The sequence below is a fragment of the Capsicum annuum genome, chromosome 8 (genome assembly GCF_002878395.1).
Source record: "Capsicum annuum cultivar UCD-10X-F1 chromosome 8, UCD10Xv1.1, whole genome shotgun sequence".
NCBI lineage: Eukaryota > Viridiplantae > Streptophyta > Magnoliopsida > Solanales > Solanaceae > Capsicum > Capsicum annuum.
In genome coordinates, this window is record NC_061118.1 from 172,849,342 (window position 1) to 172,875,491 (window position 26,150).

At 34.8% G+C, this 26,150-nt stretch overlaps 5 protein-coding genes across 5 annotated transcripts; 1 reads left to right on the top strand and 4 right to left on the bottom strand.

The window, feature by feature from the left end:
• The first annotated feature begins 305 nt into the window (after positions 1-305).
• On the top strand, positions 306-4,017 carry LOC107880047 (protein kinase STUNTED). The gene is made up of 6 exons (XM_016726966.2): positions 306-828; positions 921-1,030; positions 1,130-1,919; positions 2,466-2,702; positions 2,785-2,934; positions 3,493-4,017. Exons 1-6 carry the CDS (start codon positions 577-579, stop codon positions 3,643-3,645), a joined length of 1,692 nt encoding a protein of 563 aa, XP_016582452.1. The 5' UTR covers positions 306-576; the 3' UTR covers positions 3,646-4,017.
• Positions 4,018-4,215: 198 nt separating this feature from the next.
• Positions 4,216-6,758, bottom strand: LOC107880048 (GDSL esterase/lipase At5g55050). The gene is made up of 5 exons (XM_016726967.2): positions 6,067-6,758; positions 5,513-5,655; positions 5,154-5,375; positions 4,832-5,078; positions 4,216-4,623 (listed from the first exon to the last, which is right to left on the bottom strand). Exons 1-5 carry the CDS (start codon positions 6,323-6,325, stop codon positions 4,400-4,402), a joined length of 1,095 nt encoding a protein of 364 aa, XP_016582453.2. The 5' UTR covers positions 6,326-6,758; the 3' UTR covers positions 4,216-4,399.
• A 142-nt stretch (positions 6,759-6,900) lies between these two features.
• LOC107840611 (L-ascorbate oxidase homolog) lies at positions 6,901-11,332 on the bottom strand. The gene is made up of 8 exons (XM_016684527.2): positions 10,612-11,332; positions 10,343-10,452; positions 9,035-9,305; positions 8,797-8,899; positions 8,357-8,699; positions 7,683-8,048; positions 7,520-7,598; positions 6,901-7,396 (listed from the first exon to the last, which is right to left on the bottom strand). Exons 1-8 carry the CDS (start codon positions 10,738-10,740, stop codon positions 7,184-7,186), a joined length of 1,614 nt encoding a protein of 537 aa, XP_016540013.1. The 5' UTR covers positions 10,741-11,332; the 3' UTR covers positions 6,901-7,183.
• Positions 11,333-13,758: 2,426 nt separating this feature from the next.
• LOC107840613 (phosphoprotein ECPP44) lies at positions 13,759-15,217 on the bottom strand. Its single transcript, XM_016684528.2, has 2 exons — positions 14,663-15,217; positions 13,759-14,376 (listed from the first exon to the last, which is right to left on the bottom strand). Exons 1-2 carry the CDS (start codon positions 14,891-14,893, stop codon positions 13,954-13,956), a joined length of 654 nt encoding a protein of 217 aa, XP_016540014.2. The 5' UTR covers positions 14,894-15,217; the 3' UTR covers positions 13,759-13,953.
• Positions 15,218-16,128: 911 nt separating this feature from the next.
• Positions 16,129-19,563, bottom strand: LOC107840610 (lysine histidine transporter-like 8). The gene is made up of 5 exons (XM_016684526.2): positions 18,842-19,563; positions 18,608-18,744; positions 17,709-18,139; positions 16,914-17,045; positions 16,129-16,809 (listed from the first exon to the last, which is right to left on the bottom strand). The coding sequence occupies exons 1-5, from the start codon at positions 19,363-19,365 to the stop codon at positions 16,321-16,323; spliced, it is 1,713 nt and encodes a 570-aa protein (XP_016540012.2). The 5' UTR covers positions 19,366-19,563; the 3' UTR covers positions 16,129-16,320.
• Between the last annotated feature and the right edge of the window lie 6,587 nt (positions 19,564-26,150).

Genomic DNA, 26,150 nt, shown 5'->3' on the forward strand with positions numbered 1-26,150 from the left:
TATATGCTGGTTTAAATTAAAAAAAATTTAAGATTTAATATTATTTTCGTAAACCAACCTAAAATTATATGTATTCTTTATTTAAAATTTTATCATACTAAAACGACATATATAACACAATAAATAAATAATTTCATAACCTTTTCTTTTCAAATTGTTTTTTCTTACTAAATTATTTTGCGGTGCATAGCTTATTTAGTTTATTTATAGCAAGAACTTAAAAATATTGTGGTCGAGTTACAAATTTAAAAAAAAATAAAAATGTATGCGAGTTAAATATTGTGTAATTCTGTTTTAATGCTAGTATGGTAGTTGGAGTAAATGCTAATACCAAACAATGAGCTTCCACAAATCACCTCAACCGCCAGAATTTATGCTGTTTACCGTTTACGTCATTGGTTTCTCTGAATTTGGTAGGTTAACTTAATACATAAAACCACCTCCATATAGGAACCCTGACAATGGTTCAAAATTCAATTTTTTACATTTTCAATGGGTTTATATTCTCATATATGCCAGTGCTCCATGCAAGTAGCAGTGGCATGCTGGTGTTCCCCCTAACCCTGAGTGTGTACAATGTTTGGTAGTTCAAGTGCCAAAGGAGGAATTTCCTCACTCCTGAGATGCAGGGGGATTTCCAAGGCCAAGAAACGAACAATTATTGTTGGTCTCAAATCCGATAACAGCAGCAGAGAATTGCTGCTTCGTTTGCTCAATGTAGTTGTAATGCCTGGAGATTATGTACTGGCTGTTCATGTGCAAGAACCAAGTGATGCGTTTGATCCGAATACTTTTCACATCCATGAGGATCTGTGCAAATCCAAGCAGGTCATTTTACATTCCCAAGTTCCAATTTACACTGCCCAGCAATTGTCTGCTAAATTTCCTAAATCTGTAGTGTGGAGATATTTTTCTTTCAGGTGGATTTTCAGATCAAGGTTTGCGTAGGAGACTCGTACATAACTGAGTTGAGTAATCAAGTACGTATAAACTTTGCCACTATGCTTGCCGTTGGATGCAGTAGCTCCTGGTATACATTTTTCTTCTCCGGCTTTTGAGTTTTGTCTATAGGGGCCGGTTTGGCGGTTGCTCTCCCCCTATTTGTCTCATTTTGACTTTTGATGTTCAGGCCAAGTGATCAGATTCCTGGAAAACTTTTGAAAGAATTGCCTCCTACTTGCTCCCTTATGGTAATGGATAAAGGAGGAAAAATCCTACTCCAGAGGCCGGGGACTTCCCAAAAAGGTGCTCCGACTAATGTTTCTCAAGCATCTGAGTCCTCTCTGTCAGGGTCCTGCAGCTCTATGCAGTCAAGAGACAAGTATCAGATTCAAAAATCTTTGTCAATGACATGTTCTTCAACAACAACGGCATCACAGCCGACTAGAAATGCAACTTTTCCTAGGATCAAGAAGCTCAATAATGCTACAGCTAAGAGTCTGTTTCAGAGATTAGCTTGCTTAGAATCAACGGGTTACGCCAGACGCTTCACAATGGATGAACTTAGCTGTGCAACAGACAACTTCAGTCCCAATTTGTTGACTGGAGTGGGTGGACATAGTCAAGTCTATCGAGCCAATCTTGACAATGGCCAGCTTGCAGCAGTGAAGGTCCTTAAAAACACACGATACTCCGAGGATGATCTTTTTCAGGAAGTTGAAATATTGCGTAATCTGCAACACGAGAACTTAATTCAGCTTGTCGGTTACTGTTACTGTAAGGATATGCAAGCAATCGTGTATAATCTACTAAAGGACAGTCTGAAGCAAAGACTAAAACAGCTTAATTGGAACACAAGGATGCAAGTTGCGATAGGAGTGGCTAGGGGATTGGAATACCTCCATTCTCAAACCCCTCCTATCATTCACAGGGATGTCAAATCGTCAAATATTCTCCTATCCGATGATTGCCGCCCACAAGTAAGTGTCTTATTAGCTTGCTTTCCTACATTAGATTGTTTCTTATATTCATTAGCCTGTGTGTGCTTCACTGATTGCCATTGTAAAACTAGGCCGTTCGATCGAGTCCATCCCTTGAATTTATAGGGAAAATGCCATGAAGTGCGAACCAAGATCCATGGTACGAAAAAAAAGTCCAAAAGCAATATAAAACCATAGGGAGATGCTTGTTGACTAGTCTAATAGATGTAAGGGTTATCTAATTCTTCTTTTGTTTTTTTGGTTTTCCTCTCTATAACTATGATAAGCCTCTTAAGCATACCTAAAACATATTGGGACCACTAAAGATGGAAAAAAATATGTTTTTCTTGTACTGTACTTGGTGAATTCTATACCTACTAGCTGCTTTTAGCCCAAATAATTGAAGAATGGATTTGCCTTACTTCAATAACTTGTTATGAATATCTGATGCCTAGATGCTCAATTCTGATAAGCTGTAGCCTGTAGATGATAAAAATTCTGCGTCCTCTTTTGTTACACTTGATGATTTTTGAAGCTGAAACCTAGCTATCAGATTTTGGAGCAGCAGTGGTGCACCAGAAAACTCAGCAAGATTCAGCTTTTGTGAAACCAATTCACGTTGTTGGGACATTTGGATACCTGGCACCTGAGTACGTCACGTATGGCAAAGTTGATGAAAAGATAGATGTATACTCTTATGGGGTGGTCCTGCTGGAATTGATCACAGGGAGACGGGCCATTGAAAAAGATCTGGAAGCTCATCATGAAAGCTTAGTGTTGTGGGTAAGAATATGAAATGTACGCCTACAATAAAAGATAAAAGATATTTCTTCAATGGTTTGACTCTAGATAATGTGAATTGCAGGCAAGGTCTCTGCTCAGTGGTGGTCTTAGTGACCGTCTTGTTGATCCTGACATAAAGGAGAACTACAACAAAGATGAGATGAAAACAATGATGTTTGCAGCACGGCTCTGCCTCTTGCATTCATCTTCAAGGAGGCCAAAAATGAAAACAGTAAGTCTTTTTCGTTGTCTTGGTTCTTTCAGTAAGTCTTTTTCGTTGTCTTGGTTCTTTCTTTGAATCGTTTTCCTTTATATTGATGCCATTTCAACAGCCTGCTAACCAACTGTAAGAGAGCCCTTTTTATAGTTGCTCGTTTTGATGGATTTTGCATCATAATTAATTCGATTTTGTTTCTAATTTCTTGATCAATAAAGTAACATTTTATCAAGTTATATCCAGCTCTAAGAACTTTCTGTAATGTTAACGACAAAATGCAAAACAAGGGCGTTCCCTTCTATTTTGGAAGGATTCAAAAATCTGAGGAAGTTTTAGCCTCGTTTACAAATACCATTCTAGACCAATAGAAAACTAAAGTGTACACTTAAATTTGCTTTTCATTTTGACAAACTCAACATACTTTTGCATAAACTAGCAGGGGTATACTGACAAACTTGTGAGTCATGATGATGGAAACTAAACTATTGCCACTATCAAAGTTTAAGTGTGATGCTAAAAATAATGTGAATGGAGGTGAAATAGACAAAAAATTTAGACTTTGCTGTTTTGCAGATCCTGCGTTTGTTTGAGGAGCCAGAGCACTGGTTAGAGTTGCAGAGAAAGAAGGAAGAGCTTGTTGATGGAATTGGTTCGGAAGATGAAACTTGCTTGTGCAAATATTACGGATCAGATTCTGATGAGGGCATGTTCGTAGAGGCTAGCTGATCTCATATTCTTGAGTTTTCTATGATATATTGGTATATATATGCTGTTTTTTTGTTTGTTTGTTAACCAATGATACCACTCTCTCTCTCAACAACAACATATGTAGTGTGATTCCATAAGTTGGGTCTGGGAAGGTAGAGGTAACTCTCTCAACCCAGTCGCTAAAATTAAAAGGATGAAAGGAGAGAATGAAACTAAAGGAGCCATTTCTCTAGGAGATAGTAGTTCTTTGTTAAAGTGATATTAGAGTACCAATAGAAATGTCATTATGTTGTCAAACATTACTCCTCAAGTGTAAGCTCTATTCTGTCTTTCACCTCAGAATTGCTAGAATTTTTTGTTGATCTAGAATTTAATTTTCTTCTTTTCTAACTCCATAGATCAATACCATGCGCCCTTACATTATTATTATTATTCGTTTTCTCTCTTGTTGATTCCAATTGAAGACATTGTGTTGAATTTCCCTCCTTTTTGGTCACACTGGGAGAATGAAGAGGGTTATGTGAGCTCGGCCTGAAGGTGATTTATTTCTTTAATTTCATAAAACATCACCGAACAAGAGACGTCTCATCCTCTGAAGTCTCAAATAATATTTAGATGCATGGAATGACTACATATAACATCACACATAACGTGAAAGATGCCAAATCCTCCAAGGCAGAGGAACCACTGATAGAACTTATTGGAAGTATAAAAGAGAGTCTGAGAGGAGAAAGTAACAATCTGTGACATTCATTCAGTAGGTTTAATGACACTAATTTTCTGCAGCCAGCTGAGCAAAGTTAATTGGAGAAACATAGAGTGTTGGACCACCATAAAGTGTGTTAGCTGCCAACCGTGCAGCAGCGTGAGTAGGGTGGAACAAATCCCAGAATATGTACTGTCTGCGATCTGAACAGAGACTAGCTGTTGCATTACAAATTCCTTCGGCGTTTAGTGTTCCATGTCCACAGCAGGCTGTGTCCACATTTTTGAAGTCTGAAATGCAAGGAAAACACCATCCTCACGTTTAGTTCAATTAGTTGCATACTCACAAGTCACATGGTAGTAAAGACATAGAAATTGACTTTGAAAAAACTTCTATTAGTAGCATAGATAGTGTGATTGTAGTATAATCAGAATTTCTTTCTTAGATGTAGAACGTTTAATCCTTAGCAGAGAGTAATTTGTCCAGAGATGTACTTACGGAAGGGACGTGGATTATCTATGACGTCTATGGTCATTTTGTATGTGTCCCCAAGAGCATACTTCATCCCGTGTAGCTCTGAGCTTAGCTTGCACATTAGCTTGTCAAGAGCTGAATGGAAACATCTGGCAAAATCATTCATGGGCTCGAAACACCTTGTCCCATTCAAAAGTCTGTTGGCTGGACAACAACCTATTGGTGGCACACTTATGATGCCAAACTTCCGTGCTCCGAGGCTGTACAAAGTCTGTTATAGACAAATGTGGTGTTAGCTTCCGATAAATACCATCTTTGGGATTTTACTTGTGCAAACAAGACCAACCTTTATGTGGTTCTCATACGCTTCCATGAGTAGGTTGATAAACTCTTCTTTAGGCATTGTACTTCTGGTCTTGAAATAAACAAAGATGTCATTGCTTCCGGTACTGATGCAGAACAAAGATCTTGCGAGAAATGCTTCTGTTAATTCAGGACCAAGTGCAGCAGTCAAATTTCTGCGTACAGTGACAAATTGGTTGATCTGCTGAGGCAAGTTCAGGACATTCTGTTTGGAGAGACATAGGTAAATACCTATTTAGACATTGGAATTATCAAAGCTTTCTTTTTTTACTCTTTTGTGGGAGATGATTATTAGAGCATATTTTTTCAAGGAATCTGAATAATATTTATGAAAAGGCTTACCAGCTGTAAACCAGTTTCATCAAGGAGACCAGAACCTCCTGATGCGAAATTTACACCTCGATATATACCCGATTGAAGACCGTATTTCAGGCTGTGAAGAAATAGAAAGGGTGGTGGGCTACTATTGTATCCAAAAAGCCTTGCTGCAGTTAGAAAGTTCAAGATCCTCCATTAGCATTGTACATGTAATAGTGAAATGTTTTACACTCAAGGGCGTGACACAGCGGTCAATGAAATGAGTATATCCCATGTGAGACTAGTGTTTAAATACCCGTTAAGAGACCAAAATCACTAGGTGATTTCTTCTCATCGACCTACCTTAGCTGGCAGGGCAGAGTTACCTGGTACATGTGCTGGTGGGAGGTAGCACGTACCCGGTGAAATAGTCGAGGTGTGCGCAAGCTTAGCTTGAACAGCACCGTATAAAAAAATTTGGAAGTGATAGTGAAATGACTCTATATATGACATGCATGCAGAATAAGTAGGAATGGTTGCTCAAAATCTTATTTGGTCATGTTCCTTAGATCTAATGCTAAAACTTCAGTAACACTAACCAAGATGATCAGCACTGTTGAGGCCATTACTGAACCTTCCAGTTGGCCTTGATTTAACAAAATCGATGCCATTATGAGGAAAGTTAGCTGTTGCATTGCAGTCAGGGATGTAAGAGTTAGTTCCAACATCTGCTGTTGAATCCCCTAGTATGAAAATAGGTGGTTGCGTTGGACCCAGTGCATCAGCATTGATTAAGTTGGGGCCATATATTGATAGAGCCAGAAGAATAAGAAGGGAGAAAGGACACATCTTTTTCATGGCGAAAACGAGGTTAGTAACTTTGGTATAGTGTAGTGCCCTTCTCTTCTCTCTATATTGGTGTGCTTGAGTTAGTTATACATACCTTTGCACTATTTTCCTGCTGGAGTGAAGGTAGTTTATAAGTTATTCAATTGAGAATAAACGAATTATGGGTTTAAATTCCAAAGCAGAAGAAGACAGTGAATACCAGCTAACCAAGCTGGGGCGGATTGCCCAGTAGTTGGTTTGTTTATTTTTCAAATATAGCCTCAGACCGGCTTTACTTGTGGTGATAATCACACTGTTTAGAATACTTCATATTCTGATGAAACAGTCAATATGCAATTTTGGCATGCTTATTTATCAACTTGGATTGTTTGTCTTATTATTATCGTCTTGAGGAAACTTCTATTATTGCTCTACGAAGCGAATTGAAAAGTTCTTGTTACTCCGATGGAAGCAAGTGAGAAATGTAATACTTGTTTTTATTGTTGGTCTTATTCTACATTGGATATGGTTACTATTTTGGCCTGATGAGGCTATCAATTAATTATATTTGTGACAGTAATTCATGCCTAGTAAGAGGAAAAACATGATGTTTAAACTCTCTGAGACTTAGTTATTTGTAATTTGGGAACTTTAAATGATATTACACATAATTAGTGACATAATACAAACACCAATGCTAGATACATGTCTAATTCTAATAAGCAATACTTTGAATTACAGTGTAGGAATGAATGATTGGATTAGTAAAATAGTTAAGTGATAAATGATTAGCAGCAATGGAAAGATGACAAGAGGTCATTTTTTTCTTGTGCAAGTATCAGTAAGTGCTCCTTCTTAGTCTTCATTTTCCAAGTGTCTTTGAAAGAACTATAATGTTCTTATGGTTCTACCCTTGGCCCTACCACAGTGCAAAGCATTCTTTGGAATAGGATATTCATCGCGGAATGACTGAACTGGTGTATAAACTCGCAAATAAAACTGTTGGCCAAGGTACTGCCTTGCCCAGAATTGAGTCCTCAGGTTCCACATTCCTACGTTATCTAGGGGAACATATATTGCCGTCCATGATCTTGGATAAACCTGTCAAAGCCAATACCAAGAATCAAGAAATGTCACATTTTGTACTTTGTGTTCAAAAGTTAGAAAAATGGCATTGTGAAACATAACACTGAGTAATTGACGAGTTGATTATTTGATTCTAACCTGTGTGGTACAGCGTGACACTGCGTCTATAAGGTTGTACTGTTGTTTACTAGCAGGACTCCATCTACCTTGATCCATTCTGTGAAAATTACAGTAATTCACTGTTCAGTAACTAAATGCATATGATTTTTGTGTATAGAATGAGATGTTGAGGTGTAATTACCCGACGACAAAGAAAGAGTATCCATCAAGATGCCAACTTTGAACTATGTTCTCTTTGTTCTCAAATACAATCTCTACAAATGCTCTGTAGTCTGCTCCCATAACTGCAGTGTCTAGGTGTATATGTCTACCTACAGGCTGATCCGGAATGCTTCCAACTTTAAATACTCCATTGATATTGTAATAGTCTGCTAGCTTAAGCGGCGTATCAGCAGGGATAAAGGATACGCCATTAACTGCATATCTCTGTTTTCTGTCAACTAAGCCAGCATGATTGGCTAGTCTTATTGTTCTAGTGACATTGATCTGACCATAATGGTAGGAGCCTTGAGGATTTGGTCTTGGCCCACTGGCTGTAAGATTAGTCCTGGAAATCATAAAAGAATGTGTTTCGTATTGCACTTCTAATTCAAGAATAAAGCAGTTACACACATCATTGGAAAAATGTTGAAGTGTATGACCGCCTCATCTAAATGGTTAAAACATGTTAAGAGAGATCACTTTTAATTAGATATCGGAGCAGGCTGAGGTTTTGAGTTCAAATCTCAATGCCATTTTCCATGTATTGATCCATGAAAAGAATTAGGTCAGCGCGTGTTCTCTCTTACAGTTCAAAAGTTTCTAGACGGGGTCATCATGTACTTCAACAAAAAATTCAAGAAAAGGTGTCCATACCTGATAGAACGAGCCTGATTTAGAGACCAAGAAACATCGATGGGCCCTGGAGGAGGCAGTCCAGAAACCGGCTTTTTCGAGTTGCTGTAGTGAAGAATGGCTGTGGAATTGAGTATTTGAGTGGTGAAGCGGCTGGAAACAGCTATGTAGTAGTCTTGAGCAGGCTGATCTGCAGTGACCAACACTGAGTAGGACTGGCCAACATGTACATCAAGAGAAGACAATGTAGTTTGAATTGTGTGAGTTCCCTCAGCTTCAATCAACTTCATTTTGTGTCCCTGAATTCGGAAGTTCAGTGAATTTTGAAGTCCCACATTGGATATTCTTAACCTGTATGTTTTCCCTGGGAAATTATCACCCATTAAAACTCATTACTCTACGAGTGAAGATTAACAAATGGTTCTTGAAACAGAAACAGTCCATTTTGTTTCTGGACATACCTGGTTCAACGGTGAATCTTGCACCATCACGACCCAGGCCATTGATCTGAATGCCATCAGGGAATTTGAGCATCTTTCCGCGGTCTAAAATTGTTTTTAAGACCTGCAAATATATCCAAAATCAACAATTCGAATATCCTCAGGGCAGATTAAATATAGCCCCTTCCCTTATCAAAAAATATGCTAAGAGTAAGGGTGCTTTAGTGCGACGAAAGTAATTTTTCAACACAATATTTACCTTGTGATCAGTTTTGTACCAATCTCCAATAAGAATGGTGAAATCACCAGCAGGTTCAGGAAAAGGGACTGGAATTCTTGGCCTACTGAGAATCCTAATTCCTCCAAATCCACCAGCAGCTTTGTGGAATTGGAGTGATGGAAAATAGAAGAAACTTCCAATTTGATCTTTCACCTGCATTATGTATGTGAAATTTTTTCCTGGAGGGATGGGACATGTTGTTCCATATACACCATCTTCAAATGAATTTTTCCTTTGTTGGAGTCCATTCCTGCATTGTAAATTTTGTTCTCGTAAATTACACATTTGTAATTTGCATTCCTTATTGCCAAATGCATTTAGTTCGTGAATCTTAATTTGACATATTTTCTACAATAGATCATTTTAGAAATTTGTCAAGGTATTACAGTATGTTTGATCAAACTTCTAACAAGTTAAAAGTGTTCATATTAGATAGTTGATGTGTGACCGAGTTTTTAGAAGTAAATAAGTGTGTTTTTGAATAGTAATAATAGAAACTGTTTTCAAGAAGTTGAAAAGTAGATTCTCCTCATATTGCTCATCTAATATTGACGCCAGAGTTTTTTTTTCTTTCAAATTGATCAAACACAAATTGTTACTATATTATTTTCAAAAGTATTTCTTCTCAAGAATATCACTTCCCAAAATAAACAAAACCTAAAATTTTGGCCAAACTAGCTATTAGGTGCCTAACCATCTAAAGTCAGCTAAAATATTATATATTCTAGTAGTCGTAAAACCTTAGATACGGCTAGCTAATGCTTATTGCCGGCTTTTGATGACTTTACCTTATTTTGAAAAAGTCAATTACAAATTTGGTCAAGCTAACCCTTGATAATATCTCGTCTAAAAGAAAAAAATTGATATGTCTCTTATATTTTTCCAACTCCTGAAAATGGCTTTCATTTGTTTTACTGATATTTTATTATATCAAAGTCTCAAATGATCTATCTAGAAAACTTGAAATATATATTCTTGCAAAGCCAAGAAAAAGGAAGAAATATAATTAAAGTGGTTTTCTTTTGTTTTTTCATTTATGCTATTGGCGTTCGGTTTTGGACTATTTTCTAACAGACCACTTAAAAATGATTGAGTGATTTTTATGCTTAAATTCATTTAATGTGTTAAAGATGGAGACGTTACACATAGACAAAACAGAATAAACGGGTGTTTAAATTATGGATCTAATTTCTATAACGAATATCTACCCTATCTACTTACTTTAACATGCCATAACAAACACGGCTGCTACATATTTCTATAAGTGAAAAAAATTAAAAAACATACCAAGTGAGAAGAAAAGGGTCAGGCAAGTCATTATGGACGTTGATGATAAGGTTGTCATTGGTGACGCTGTATATATCAGGACCTGGAAATTGTCCATTTATCAGAATTCCCTGTTCGTTATCACCATCATCAGTTAAAGACAAATTCAAACGTGCCTTTAGGTTTCATTTATTTCAAAAGTGATAAGATTAAATATGATACATTTACGTTTAGAAACTGGCATTAGTAGTATAATCATAAAAATATATCATGACATTTTTGTAACGTACCTGTTGGCGGACGCCGAGAGGATATACGTCGCCGTAGCTGATTCTCCAGTCGAAGTATCTGTAAGGATCCTCCGCAACAACTGCTGCCATGCACAGCGCCACTACTAGCACAATTATTCGACACCACATTCTCGTCAATTTTTCTATGGACACAATCAATGTAATATGTACCAAATGATAGATAGTATGTACGTGGAACAAGTATATTATGGAGATCGATGATCGTTCAAGTGTATGTATGTATGTATGTATGTATCTATTACTAAGTTATAAATAATAATAATACTAGTAGTTAGTATGTATATATATATGGGGAATTAATTACTACTATATGAATAGTTGGAAAGTAGTGCAAAATGCATATAGGAAAAATGAGAAATGAAGTGTTTATATATAGTGATGGAAGTGGGAATTAGGAAAAAGAAAAGAAGCATTGTAAAGTATGGTTTAATTAGTAACGGAATGAAAAACACGGTTTAGAAGTGCCATTAATCTTGGTGTATGTATGCCAGGCTGGCATATATAAGTATGAAAGTAAAAGAAACTCAACCTAAAATAAAATAGAGCTTCTTCATGCTGTTTTTTCGTTGTAATACCGACCCCACCATCCACTTTCCACTTGTTTTTTGAAAAAAGTTGTGTTCACACTTAATTTTTGTCCTTTTATGATAAAATTTAAATAGGGTTATAAAAGTCTTATTATAATTGTGGTCATTTAGCACTTTTATACCTTCCATAGTCTTCATATTGACAAATTATTTATCGCAAAAAAAAAATTGTTATAGAAGTTATCAAAACTTGTGGTGAATTTGAGATCTTCAATTCGAATGCTAAGTATGAATTCGTTTTTTATAAGGAACGTTTTATACCTTAAAATGAAATTCAGATTAATCTGTCCCAATTTGAGTGGTGGATACCTGTGGAAAAACAAAAATGAATGGTGTTGGTGGGACCCTGAAATTAGGTCCAAATTTTTCCATGTTAGACTTGTCTAAAACTAATTTCCCAAAATGCTATATAGTCAATTTTTTTTATGCGTAAGTCTTTTGAAATGTAATTCTAAAGAAATTACTAGGAGTACTAACAAATTTCAATTCAGGCATTGAAACTTTTGAAATAAAGGATGTGCTAGCTTGCTCAATAAAAGACAAGATAAAAATTCTAACAAATTGTTCTCATTACTTAACTGTAATCAGTGGATGAGTATTCATCAATTTCACTTTAATTAGCGCCTTCATAAAGGTTAATTCAATTACTCTGGTTGGTGAATAAGCCTTGTTCATATTATTACTAATTACTAACGTGATGGAAAATATTAATTACTCACTTTGAGTTCCTTAGACTACAAATTAAAGCACTGAGCACTCGAGCATAGATTTTCCTTAAAGAATGATGACCAAATAGTTGGTGCAGGAAGGAAGTGGTAATTAATCACGCCAAAGTTAACTTTCCATAGTTAAAAAAGAACAAAAAGAATCGTAACACTGAATTTAAGTTATACATAATAGCAATACCCCAGAAGCAAACGAATTCAATCTTTTGAGGTTTTTAGTATTAAACTTGTTACATATTGTTAAAAATTTGGGTTCAAACTTGCTATATGCTGTAATTTTATTTTATTTTTTATAAATTTACTCAACATGGAAAATTTTGAGTTCAGATGAACCCGACACATATTGCAACTCTGCAACAATTAAGGACAGATCTACCTACGTAAATATTTTTTGACATGAACATAGAAATGTGTTTGAATTTTAAAATTACTAAAATTTTAATAAATAGTACTAGCTTATAATTAACCATAATTTCAAAAGCATAATAAATTCAATGGCAAGAACACAAAAATTGAACTCATCGAATTAAACTCCCATATGCGGCTGCGAGATAAAAACACTTATGCATATCAGAATAACTTAATTAACTTAAACAAGCTATTTTATACATTATTTTCAAGTCAATTAAAAGTTATTCATGAAGACGTAAGGTGTTTCAATAGAAAACACACAAAAAGCTGGCAACTTCATTTAATTTCATTCTTCTCTATAACTAAGTCTTACACCGCGTTGATTGTATTCGTAAAATTGGTTTATTTTATTTTCTTTGTAAGGCTGGAAACTTTGGTGTATCCGTGATTATTGACGCTACACATGCACGGAATTCTTGTGCGTATTTTTTAGTATTTAATTTTGTGACAACATTACAAGTACAACTGTGCATGCCTTTCTCCTTTGAGAAAAATTGGGTTGTTGATGTAAAAGACTCTACTATTTAATTAAAAATATGCATGGGAAGCTTCTCCCTTCCTCCGTTTTTTTCGTTTGTGATTATTGGTCCCCTATAACTTCTCTTTTTATTTACCTCAGTCATTGTAACTAACAGAATGACATAGTAATGGATTTTGAACTTAAGACAAGTGAAAGATATAAAATATTATCATGAATTTCACACTTAAAAAGGTCAGATTCGTATGTGATTGAATTTTCACTTTTTTAAGTTCGAAATCCAAGATAATGTCATGGATATGTAAGGTTGCGTATTTTTCAATGACTTGAGAATTTACAGCTATTTTTTATTTTTTATTTTTTTTTTTCTAATTACTAGTCTGAAAATGGCATACTTATGAAATTTGTCCCGATCGAGAAAACTCTGCGTCGTGGACTAGTAGTTCTTATGGTCTGGCTTGCTGAGCTTGTTGGGCCATTGTCAATGTATTAGAGGGCAGCGGCAAACAATTTCACCCTTATGAGTGGCCCTACGTTGAGTGGACTCAAGGGCTAAAAGTAGCTAATTATCCAAAGGTTCTTTTGGGCACACCTAGCAGCCCACAACTGATTGGGCCATAGATTACCCAACTTAGCTTTCTTAAATTATAAAAGGAACTATCAATATTATGTTTGGTCCACTGATCAAGCTGCTTGTTTTCAAGATATCAATCTTCCCTACATTACCATATAGGTGAAACTTTGTTGCTCTTTTCGACTATTTTTGGAACATCGTTTACTTACTTATAGGTAATTAAAAAAGAGACTTTACAATTATGGTGGGTATATAAAGTTCAATATGTACTTCCTTGTGATAAAAACTAATTTTTGTGGCTTTACAGCTAACTCATGAGATATCATCATGCTAGGAAAGATGATACCAATATTTTACCCATACAATAGAAAATTTCATTTAATTGGAATTGACACACACAATAGAAGAGCAATGGCTCGTGAGGCCAATTACAAGGATCACACCACTACTCCGACTAAGCAAACAAAACATTAAAGAAGCATTCATACAAGTAAATTAAACTGCAGTCTGCATGTAGTGCAGAAGCTAGATGATTAATTTTCAATTTCAGTTAGACTTGTGTTTCCCTTCATCGTCATTGTTCTTGTGGCCATGTCCAGGCAATTTCTCTTTGATTTTGTCAAGTAAACCTTTCTTCTGATCTTTTGTTTCGCCTCCATGGACTTGCTCATCTAAAGCACTATGAGCAGCAGGTCCAGTACTATTGACTACTTCTTGATCAGTCTTGTTGTAGTGACCTGGAAGTTTCTCTTTGATCTTGTCCATAAATCCTATCTTCTTGTCTTCTTCGTGTGTTGCTAATTCTGGATTAGGAGCAGGGCAGTTGTCCATGGGAATTACTTCAGTTTTTTGCTTATCACTGCTTTCATGATCACCAGATATCTTTTCTTTGATCTTCTCTTTTAGTCCCTTCTTCTTCCTTTTCTTCTCTCCAGTTCCACCCTCTTCAACTTCCTCATCGTCGCTCGACTGAAATTTCAAGCGATCAAACAAAGGAATCGTAAGACGAAAACAAAGATGAACATATTAAGCAAGTTGAGTAGTTATATTAATTAGTTGTTTTACTTGTTTGTCCAAGGTAACTTAAATAGAGTAAGATCATGACCCGCTTATTAATTTGACACGTTTTAGCATGCACATTTACCCAGTGCTATAGCCATATATAGTGAAGGATGGTCAGCTTATTACCCTTCATCGAAAAAAATTACATTATGAATACAGAAAATTATATGCACATTTACTCAAAGTAGCTTACCGAGCTAGAATTGCTGTGAGTGCGGTGAAGTTCTTCCATGAGAGTGTGCTTCTCCTCCTTTGGTTCTACCACATTGGTCGGCGTGTCGATCATGACAGTGTCATTGTGGGCCTTTTCTTCTTCTTCTTCTTTCTTTCCCATGAAGTTGAACAATCCACATCCACGATCAGTAGTCTCTGAAGCTACACCCTTGTTGATTGTCTCCTCTGAGTGACCTTTTTGCTCTGCCATTTTCTCTTTGATTAGCTAGTACAAGTAGGATAGATATGAAATTGAAGTTAAAGTTACAAATTGCAATTGCTTTGACTGTTTTCTTTTGTGCCCTATAGCCTTGTCGAAGTCACTGTTTATATAGGCGAAACAAATCGTAGGAGATTTTGGGTTGTGTAGAAATGTGTTCATCTGTCGGCTATTGGTGCTAGCAAAAATAGTGAAATGGTCGGTTTGGACGGTTTACGCATATTGAGATTTTGTTATGATGTGTTTAATTAATGTTGTGGTTATCTGGATGATATTCTTGTTTATTGCTTAGATCGTACTACATTACATTGTGTAAAAGCAAAGGCCCATTGGCTTTTGTGATTTGTTTTAAGAAAGAGTGGTAATGTTAGTGGCTCTTGGACGATGAAATGAAAAGAATCTTAGCACCGACCAGGTTTGGGAATTGCACCTGGTACACATTCATTGGTTCAAACAAGATGGAAAATTACAATGTAATTAATGGACGACTCTGCTTCACATTTTAATATTGTTGGGCCACTGCTTTACTTAGTCCAATGCATATATTGTTAGGCTCTTCAATTGCATCACTTCTATTTATGCTTTGTCACAAATACTCTAGCCTTCTATATATTTGATTCAGCTTTTGACCAACAAAAGAAACACATATCCAGTGCCAAATGCTGCATTGCACTCCCTTTCTTTTGGCATATCACATATATTTTACACAATCTCATTAATAATACTTTCCATACTTTAATATATACAACTTTACAGAATTCAAACAACTTAGCAGACAATTTGGCCAAAGGCTTATTTTGAGTTGAGGGCCTATCCTTTCTACCTAACAAAGGTATGAGTGAGAATAACGTATATTCTACCCTTCTAGGGCCCCTTGTGAAATTAACTGGACATGTTGTATTAGGGGACTTATCCTTATTTAGTGGTATGTGATATAGGTTAATTTCTGTATTTAGTCTCAATGTTGTATTTCTATTCATTTGTAATAATCTCATATAGGTTAATGATCATTAATGTAGTCAAAAAAAAGAAAAGTATCATACTGACTCACCAACCCATGAGGTTAGGTCAGCAATTAACCCATTCAAGAAGTTGAATTAGTTTTCATAATCATTGTCCATGAATTCCCAATTGTGTTACCATTTGAATTTGCACCTTCTTTCAAATAAAAACTGCGTCTGTGGAGTAAACCGAATGCAAATTAGATATGTTCAAACGTGTCCATGTTGAATCAAGAAACTCTACCAATTTATTCCTTTGAATATCCAGAAAGAACTACAAAGAAATAAAAAAAAAAAAAAAAAATCTACCAAATTAAATTCTTGTTCAAACCAACCCTCACCAACCTTTTTTAGTATTAAATTTCCAAGTAGGCCAATATATATGTTTTCTCCACACTTTTTGCTGTTGAAAACTACTCACTGAGGATTGAAGAAGCTAATTTTAACACCAGTGTCAATGACAACATACAAACCAGCAGCAATCATAATCCCACTTAAGCCCATTCCCAATAGTCCAAGTCCCCAATTTATCCACCAACTTAGAGAGTACTTTTTGGGCTTCTTGACTTTAAGCCACATGAAACATGGATGAGCAAATGTAACGGGCAGAGCAATTCCTCCAATAAGCCCAGTAAAGCTAGCCAAAAATGGAATTGCCACGGCAATGAAGAAGCACACGAACCCGAAAATTGCCCTGAATATGGCACGGAGCCACCATGGGCAAGCTTTTTTGCTCCTTGTTGTGTAAGCTGATTCCATATCATCGAACATTGGCATCCCATAGATTTGGAATGAGCTCACCGCGTTTATAATCACAAAAATACATATCAAAGCTAACACGGATCGTGAAACGTCTTGGCTGTGGAATGCGAATAATGCCGTTAACATGCTCCCATTTGCTGGAATCTGAAATAAGATTATGCGGAATCAATATTAAATTTTTCATCATTTATTTAAAAGATTACTATATTGTAATTTAATAAAGAGTTGAAGAGGGGAGGGATGCATACCAAATGACCGTAAGCCCAGTAACCACCAATTGCTAGAGGGAATAAGCACATTGCTATGAGTAGATATGACCATTGCACACCCTTCCACATGGGCACTCGCGATGGGTGCTTCTCACTTGAAGGCATTGTGGCCTGCATTAATTAATTAATTAACAAAATCATCAGTTTAAGTCGTCTTTCTTTCTAAAAATATTTATTTCAATTTAGATGAAATCAAGAGAATTTTATTATATTCTTCCAATACTATCCTTAACATTAAATGATTAAACAAAGTATATTTACTCAAATTTATATTTTCAAAGCATAATTAATAAGATAAACCCCCTAATTAATATTTTCTTAATGGGTGTGCTCCATCAACTAATATGAAACGGAGGGAATATATACCAGTAAAACGTTAATATATTTTTTGTTAACATCCCACGTCATTTTTACCTATTGTAAACAGAATTATTTATACTACTACTATTTTTAGTCATCAACCACAAGTTGGTAAGAACTTCCAAAGTGGTCGACTAAAAAGGTCAGCAAAAGTCAAAGTCAACAACAAACATTGTTCTGGCTGCTTTTCATCAATCTGGCGGTACCTAATTATGTCATGTGGTAAAAAAAAAATCTTACTTTATAGGCTTAATTAGGTAAGTTGGTCAACCCACTTCAATAATCAATTTTTAAACTTCAATTGTCTTTTTGAACTTATCTTCAATAAACTCTTAGTACTAGTAATATTTTTCATATTTAGTCGCCAAAATTGTAATTACATTTTACAAATCAGGAAGATAAGATGATGATTACCTGAATTTCAAGTATGAGATTGTGGCCTCTGAAAGCAAAAGCAATAATACCAAGAGCATTAAGAAGATCAAATATCCTAGCAACTTGACTTCCCTTCCTCACTGGATCATAAGACACATTAGGTAGCCTACCCTCAGCAACTGAAACTGCCCATAGTGCTGTACAATATCCAACAGCTGTAAGAGCACCAACTAGAGAAATTCCAGCTATAGAATTCAAATTTGGCAGCTGAGCTAGGACCACTGCTGCACAAGTAAACACCAAGTACCATTCCACATTTGTTAATGGCTTGGGATTACTACATGTTGCTCCGCATAAAGTCTGATATAATAGCTTTGCTGATGAACCACCTATAATAATCAGCGCACAGCATGTACCCGCTGACAGATACCCGATTGGAAACGCTGCAACTAGTTTCCCTAATTTCTCACCTGAATCAACCAAAACATCATAAATTATCAGGCATAGAGAGGTGAAAATAAATCAACATGTCATAGTAACCCATCCAAGTTTAAACGAGTTAATTTATGATATGTTTGTCGAATTGGCCCAACAGGTAAATTTCAAAATAACTCGTCAAACTATTAGGTCAAAATAGTGTGTCCCGATGGATCAAAATGAAACGAAAACATACAAATCAAATTTGAAGATTGAGAATTATGCAAAATTAATTTGAAAGGACAGAAAAATATATTAGCCTTCATTTCACATTATTTTTTCCAAAAGTGAAATGAAAGGTTGGGTCATATAATTGGACGGACCCGTTATTTGACCTGTTAAGCTATTTTGGCCCAAGCAAACTTAAGACGAATTAAATCATGCATGATCCCTCAAGTTAATCGAATCGATCCATTTGATACATCTAATTAAAAATATCTATTTTGATGATCGATGCTTACCAAAAGTTGCGCATGCCAGTTGCAAGTATCTACTGTAACGTAATCCTGTTTCATAATTCTCATGAAGTTGAACCATTAAATAAAGAGTGTAAAGCTGCCATACAAATGCTATCGTTAAGCTAATAATACCCCAAGTCCTGCAAAAATTAACAAAACACATCATAGGTTAGTCAATCAGTACATAAAAATTTTCACCCGTTGGTAAAATATGTATTAGTAAAAAGTAAAATTTACCAGCCAAGTATGGTAAAGGAAACAGGAAGAACAAGAGCTTGAATACCAATCCCAGAACAAAGAGTATGAAACGCAGCGTAGTATGCGTTTCCATTTCTGGACTCAGTGATTGGGAGCCACGCGTCTTGTGGGTCTAATCTGGTCATTTTAATTGCCTTTCTAAGAGGACTACCCAAAGGAGTGATGAAACGCGGCGTTAATCCGCGCGACCTTGGAGTTTTAACGGTTCGATTTTCAGCACCACTTGCATGGTCTCCCGTGTGAAGTAACGGAGATCGAGAAAGAGATGGTGAGTGGAACTGTGAAGGAGGTAATGATACTATGGAGGGCGTTGGTGCTATGGACGCCGTCCGTGGAGTTATTGGCAATGATGCTAGGGTCGGCGTTTGTGCTACAGACGCCGTCCGTGGAGTTATGGGTAAAGAACCAAATTGATCGTCATGATGAAACGCTGTTGGGGATATCGTTACCGTCCGTGGTGTTATCGGTAAAGAACTAACTTGATCATCAACATGACCAGCCATTTTTAACTTGTTTGCAAATCTCTCTACAAGTCTTAGTTTAGGGCTTGTAAAAAATCCACAAACTTAGAAAGAGGCTAAGGTATATAGCTTGATTGCTTCTTCAGTTTGTGTATGCTTAAAATGCATGGGAAATGTGAAATGTGAAATGTGGAAGTAAATATTTATATAAGGACATATGTAGTTAGTTGGAATAGTTTGACCAGAAAGTTTCGACTGACGAATTGGCAAATAATAATGATTTTAAGAAACTGGCCATGGGCTAACCAGGAAGTAGCTAGGAACGCAACCTGTGACTCTGAGTTTGACAAAACTTGGCTGCTTTTGATCTCTCTTTAATTTCCTATAAGGCGGATTTAAGATTTAAAGTTTGTGAGTTTTTTATATTAGATAAAATTAAATAATAATTAAAAGAATTTCAACTCACAATCAAAATGTCATTAAAACTTATACTGCAGGTTCTTCTACTCCACTAGACAAACAACACCCTATGTTAATGAGTTCTCAACTTATAATTTTTATATATTTACTAGATTTCTTTATGTAAATATTAGATCCGTTCGAAAGTTACTGAATTTTCGAGAACCCCCAACCAGTACCCTGGATTCGCCCGGCCAGTATGATTAAAAAATTTAGCAGACCTTAAGAGACCTTCTAATAGAATTTTAAAAGACCATAAGGGTCATATTAAAACAACGATTTATGTTTCATAAAATAAAATGGCCATGCAGCATTTTGTAGGTATTGTTTTATCGAATATAGTAGGTTACTAAATTACCTTATTTGTTTCAAGTTATCATGTGCCCTTTTAAAATATTTAACAAGTTAATTAATATACATAATTTAAGAGTCCTAGAATACTACTCAGTTTATTTTTTCTTATCACATTTTGCTTTATGATAATTAATTTGGCTAAATTTTGAAGCTAAATTGAAATAGATTAATTTAATATTTAAATTTAAATTTTAGATGTTCAGAAACATAAAGGGTGTCACCTACTGATTCAATGAATTTGAGTTGAGCACCATGAGGTCTCAAGTTCAACTCCTAATAGAGGCAACAACTGCCAACAAGCTTGCCCCAATACCATGATTATTAAAAAAAAAAAAAAAATAGATGTTCAGAAACTATATGAAAAATGCTAACGTTTTATTTCTTTAAGTTTCATTTCAAGATTAATGTTGGTTAAAGTTCATATAATTTAACTTTCAAAAAATGTAAAGTCAAGTAAAACTGAATCGAGAATACTCCCTCCTTCCATAAATATTTGTCCTCTCTTAACTTGATATTTATGTTAAGAAATAATAAATAGAGGAGTTATTTTATTATATCACCTTTTGAATATAAAATTTTTTTGCTTTGAAAAATACAACGAATAATGTATAGTATTTAATATTAAGGATAAAATAGATAAATATAAATAAATTATTTATTAATTTTATAAATTTAATAAGTAATATTGGATATTTTAAAATAGAAATATGAAAAAGTAAAGATATAAAGAGGAGAGTAATAAATAACGATTTTGTTATTAACCAACATGGGTTATGGTGCAGTGGATGAGGCTGCTTCACCCTTAACCAGAGGTCGAGGGTTTGACTCTGGGCATGGAGAAAATTCTGTTGGGAGCGCTACCCCTCTAATGGGGTCCTACCTGGTGCGAATCTGGATTACTCGGGCTTCAATATGGATACCGGACACCGAATTAAAAAAAAAAAAAGAATATTGTTATTATCTCATTTGTGAATGGGATTGATTTTGACTTGACCTGGCCTACCGCTAAAATGATGAGAAAGCTTAGGTTGCATTGAGCAACTTGGAGTAGTTGGTAAGCAACTAAACATCAGGACAATAATAACAAGTGTCCTTTAGTGCATCTCCTCGGCTAAGAGTTTAAGAATAGTGATAAAATTATTCCGCAACAATTAAAATAGTAAAAATTTTAAAAGGCCAACCATGCATGCATGAAACAAACAGATTGCTATTGTGTCACCTACTGGCTTCCATTTTGGAATATCAAACACCTCCCTTGGTTTTAAACTATGGGTGTGTTTGGTATGATGGAAAATGTTTTCATGAAAAATAAGTTGATTTTTTACTTATTTTTTCATGTTTGGTTGGTGGGTGGAAAATATTTTTAAAAAAAATATTTTTAGTTGTTTGATTGGTGAGAGGAAAAAATATTTTTTGAAAAATACTACTAAACAATCAATTAATATATCAAGCAACTCAACATTTTATCGGAACTAATTTAAGCATAGCAAAATAATATCAATATCAAGTATCAAAATATTACAAGACGCTAAAATTTAAGCAACTATTACTTACATAATTCATGTTTCCTAATCAATTTCCACAATGCACAAAAGAGAGAAGTTTGGAAACAAATACACCATACATTATAAAAAACAAAAGAAAAGACAGAAGTTTGGAAGCAAATACACGAAACATTATCAAAAATAAAAGCGCGTGAATAATAGTTGCTTCCAAATCCTATGAAGCTAAACCAATCAATAGGTATCGTTGTTGTTGTTGCTTGAATCGTTCCAACCACACCTTACGAAGATTTTGATTTTTGACTATGAATGCCTTAGCTAAAGTATCGATTTGCACCAAATAATCAAAAGCATCACCGAGGAACTCTTCATTATAACCTTTCATTGCCATAACTTTTTCATACAACTTTGTCACATCTAGACGACTATCAACCATTCTACCGATTGCCGTTGCTACTTCTCCAAACTTTATTGATATATCACCTACGACATCTTGCACCTCAAAAGAACGTTTTTTTTTTTTTTGCGGCTTGCCTTGATTTGAGAAGCTTCAGTTACTTGCACATCCTTTTCGATGGATGACCCTTCAAGGTCATTATCATTATCTTTCTCAAAAAAACTATCAAAATCTATATCTTCAAATGATTTAGCACAAACTCCTCTAGCCCGATCATTTTCACACACAAGAGACATTTCGTCGAACATTTCAATGTTTTTGTTGATGAACTTGTCATGATTGGGATGTGCCTACAATACAAAGATTAGAGAAAATTGATGTCAAATTTTTTTGGTTCTAATAGGTTAATGTAACATAAACATACTGTTACAAGTACAATAAGTAATTGTTAGTAACGAATCCAGTAGTATGAAAGATCATTCACAACTAGGTAGCATTAGGATTAAAAATCATTCACAATTATAAGTAGCATTCACAATTATCCACTACTGGATAGGTAGCATTCACTATCCAGTAGTATGAAAGATCATTCACAATTATCCACTCACAGAAGATAGCATTAGGATTAAAAATCTTTTTGTAAGTATGATAAGAATTCTTAACATATGCACAATAGAAAATAGTGATTGAAGCTTTTTCTTATACATATTTAGGCACCATATCCTAATCCTTAATCATTGTCTTCTCCAAAAATATAAACATAGTATTAATTTGAGAATCAAGAGAAGTAATGTCAATGGTTGTTGAAAGTTGAAAAAGATACACAGAAAACTAGTTGCTGGAGTAGAACTAGTAAACCCAGCATTAGCTTTTTGTGGACTTCCTCCTCATATTTTGACCAAGATTTTATGCTGCACCAATAATTATATTGTGCATAGAATGAATTGTATTGTGCTTGGTGGTGATGGTTTATTTATTCCATGAAATAAATATAGATACTTAAAATTTGTACCATAGTCTTACTCTTACGCAAGTGTCGAGTTAGTTAAGACCATCTTGGATGTCCCTTAGACTTCTTTCAAGAGATTGAAATTGTAAAAGGAGATGAAGGAGTGAACTTATGTATGCAACATACTAGTGCTAGAACTGCAAGTATAATGCCTGATGAAGAAAGAAAGTGATAGAAGAGAGAGGCAGAAGAAAATAGAGCTGGGAGGGAAAAGGATATGGAGGAGAAATGCAAGGAGAAAATAATATCGGAGCATATTGTTCTCGCTGAAGGTTAGGGAACATGTTGTTTATCATGTTGTTTGGTTTATCGGAGAAAAGCCTCTCAGAGCATGTTATTTGATCAACTTTAAAACTTTAATCAGGAAGCATATTGTTTATCATCTAACACTTTGATTTATCTTTTAGTTGGTAAACTAAGCTACATAAGAACTTTTTCAATATTATTATGATTTATAAACAGTCAACTACCTCTAGTTTAAGAGGGAGTAGGACATTTCAAGTAAACTTTAGTTCTCCTCAAGACTGGTCAAGTTCATTCAGAAATAAGAGGAGAACAAGGAGAATGGTGGAAAAACAATTCTCAGCAGCAAGTTTTAGTGCCAAAGGTGACAATAAAATTTTACAGTTACATAGACCACTGCTTCTATGATGCCCTCCCTAATAATTGAAGCTAACAAAAATGATTGTTAGAGAAATTACTTATAGAGTTATCGAATGCAACAGCACATTCATTTATCGATTAACAATAGGATGTTAGAGATATTATACTCGAGGCATATATAATGCTTAAAATAGAGAAGCTTATAACTTGGAATAGGTTGTTTAGATAATTTAAACAAAATTTACAATTACAGTTTTTTCAAGTTACTTTGTGCAAGTCAAAGAGTAGAAAAACACCAGGAAATAAAAAAAAATGATGGGCAAAATTAAAAAAAAAAAATTGTAATTTACAGTTGTAAAGACCTTAAGGATAAACAAACTCTATTTCTAGAACTCTCAGTTTCAAGTCGCATAATTAAGTAAAAAACAAATCATTCCGTCAAACTACTCAAAGCATTTCATAGCATTTCAGACAAATAAGTCATTCTGTCAAACTATCCAAATTTCAATTTTTGAGCAAAATTGAACTCAAATCAAAAATTCAAATTTCAATTTTTGAACAAAATTAGCCTCAAATCAGAAACCAAACAGACAAAAGAGAAAAAATTTCAGAATTTTTTTACTAGGCACCATAAAATAAATTAGTTATGGACATACATTTGAAATTCTTGCAGTGGGGAGGAGAGAGAGAGGGGGGAGAAAGTTCTAAATTGAAGACGACGATGATCTGCTTGTGGGTGCGCTATCGATTTTGTTGGGGCCTTGGGGGTGAAGAAGAGGAGTGTATACTTAAGATCTCAAATGTTTTATCTAAAAAATGACTTCCCTTGACTTATTAGGAATTTTCCCTCAAGTGATAGGAAATAAGTCACTTTGAAAAATATTTTCTCAAAATTTTTTAATAACCAAACATGGGAAAATGAAAAAATATTTTCTAGAAAACATTTTCCATCATACCAAACACACCCTATATGTCGTGTTTTTTTTTTTAAACACACCCTTTAAGAAATATTAAATAATTAAAAAGTGTTTTTACTATTGATTATCTTATTTTCCCAAAAGTATAACTTTTCTTCATTAAATATTAATTTTACTTTTGTGTCATCACCACATAATTAAGATGTTTGTAATCTCTAAGAACAATTACTAAGTAAAGCAAAATAAAAGAAAAGGCAAAATCACCTTTTGTACCCCTGTCTATATCGGATTTGTAAGTTGTACACTTCTACTTACATGTTTGTTATCTGGACCCTTGAACCCATTAAAAAGCAATATTTTGCACCCTTTGACCGTTGACCTCGCCTATGTAGCATTGAAATGGTAACTAGGACAAGGAGAGTGTAGTCACTCGCCTGGGGGTGCGAGTGAGGGTCAATTTTTGGTCAATTTTACATTAAAATAATTAAAAAAATAAAAATATTAAAATTAAAAAAAATAAAAAAAGGATCTTTTTTTCCTCCATCTTTTTTAATTTAAATTTTTTTGTCAAAATATAAAAATAATAAATTTTTTTTTTTTAAAAAAACCTTCCCCACTCCACCTCATCCCGTGTCCACCCCCACCCAGCCCCATCTCACCCCACCCCTAGCCCCTTCCATAAAATAATTTTAAAAGTATTAAAATTAAAAAAAAAAGGATCTTTTTTTTTCATCCACCTTTTTAAATTTTAAAATATTTTTAAAAATTTAAAAATAGTAATTTTTTTCTTTTTAAAAACCCTTAGCTTCCCCACTCCACCCCAGCTTTTTCCCCCCCCCCCGCCCCCAGCCCTACACGTTTATTTTTTATTTTTTATTTTAGTTTTCCCTCTCAATTCAATTCTTTTCATTTTTTTAAGGGATAATACCACAAAAATATTTGAAGTTTAACCAAATTTTCAGTTGAGCATATTGAACTTTGCGGGGGTTCTATTACCCCCTATACTTTTTTAATTGGAATTAATTATTCTCCCCCAGACTTTTTTAAAGTGAATTAATCCCCCCTCAAAACGTATACCCAGTTTTTTTCGTGGAAAGTGCGGTACACGCGCCGTTTCTTCTCTATTTTATCACTTTTCAACATTTTTTCACAATTACAACCATATTAAATATTCCAAATGATTCCATTGAATTTAGGATGAAAGTTTTTTCAAATAATTGAATGGAATCTTCCATTAATTTTCCATTGAAACTCGGAAGATTCAATTAGCGAGTTTCATTAATGGAAGATTCAATAAAACTCGCTAATTGAAAACTCAATGGAAGATTCAATTTCCATTAATGGAACTCGAAAGATTCAGAAAATTCATTAATGGAACTCGAAAGATTCGAAAAATTTCCATTAATGGAACTCGGAAGATTTGAAAAATTCACTAATGAAACTCGGAAGATTCAAAAAATTTAATTTCATGTATGAAGCTATTCAATCTTCTGTTAATGGAACTCGGAAGATTCAATTTCCATGAAGCTATTCAATCTTCCGTTAATGGAACTCGGAAGATTCAATTTCCATTAATGGAACTCGAA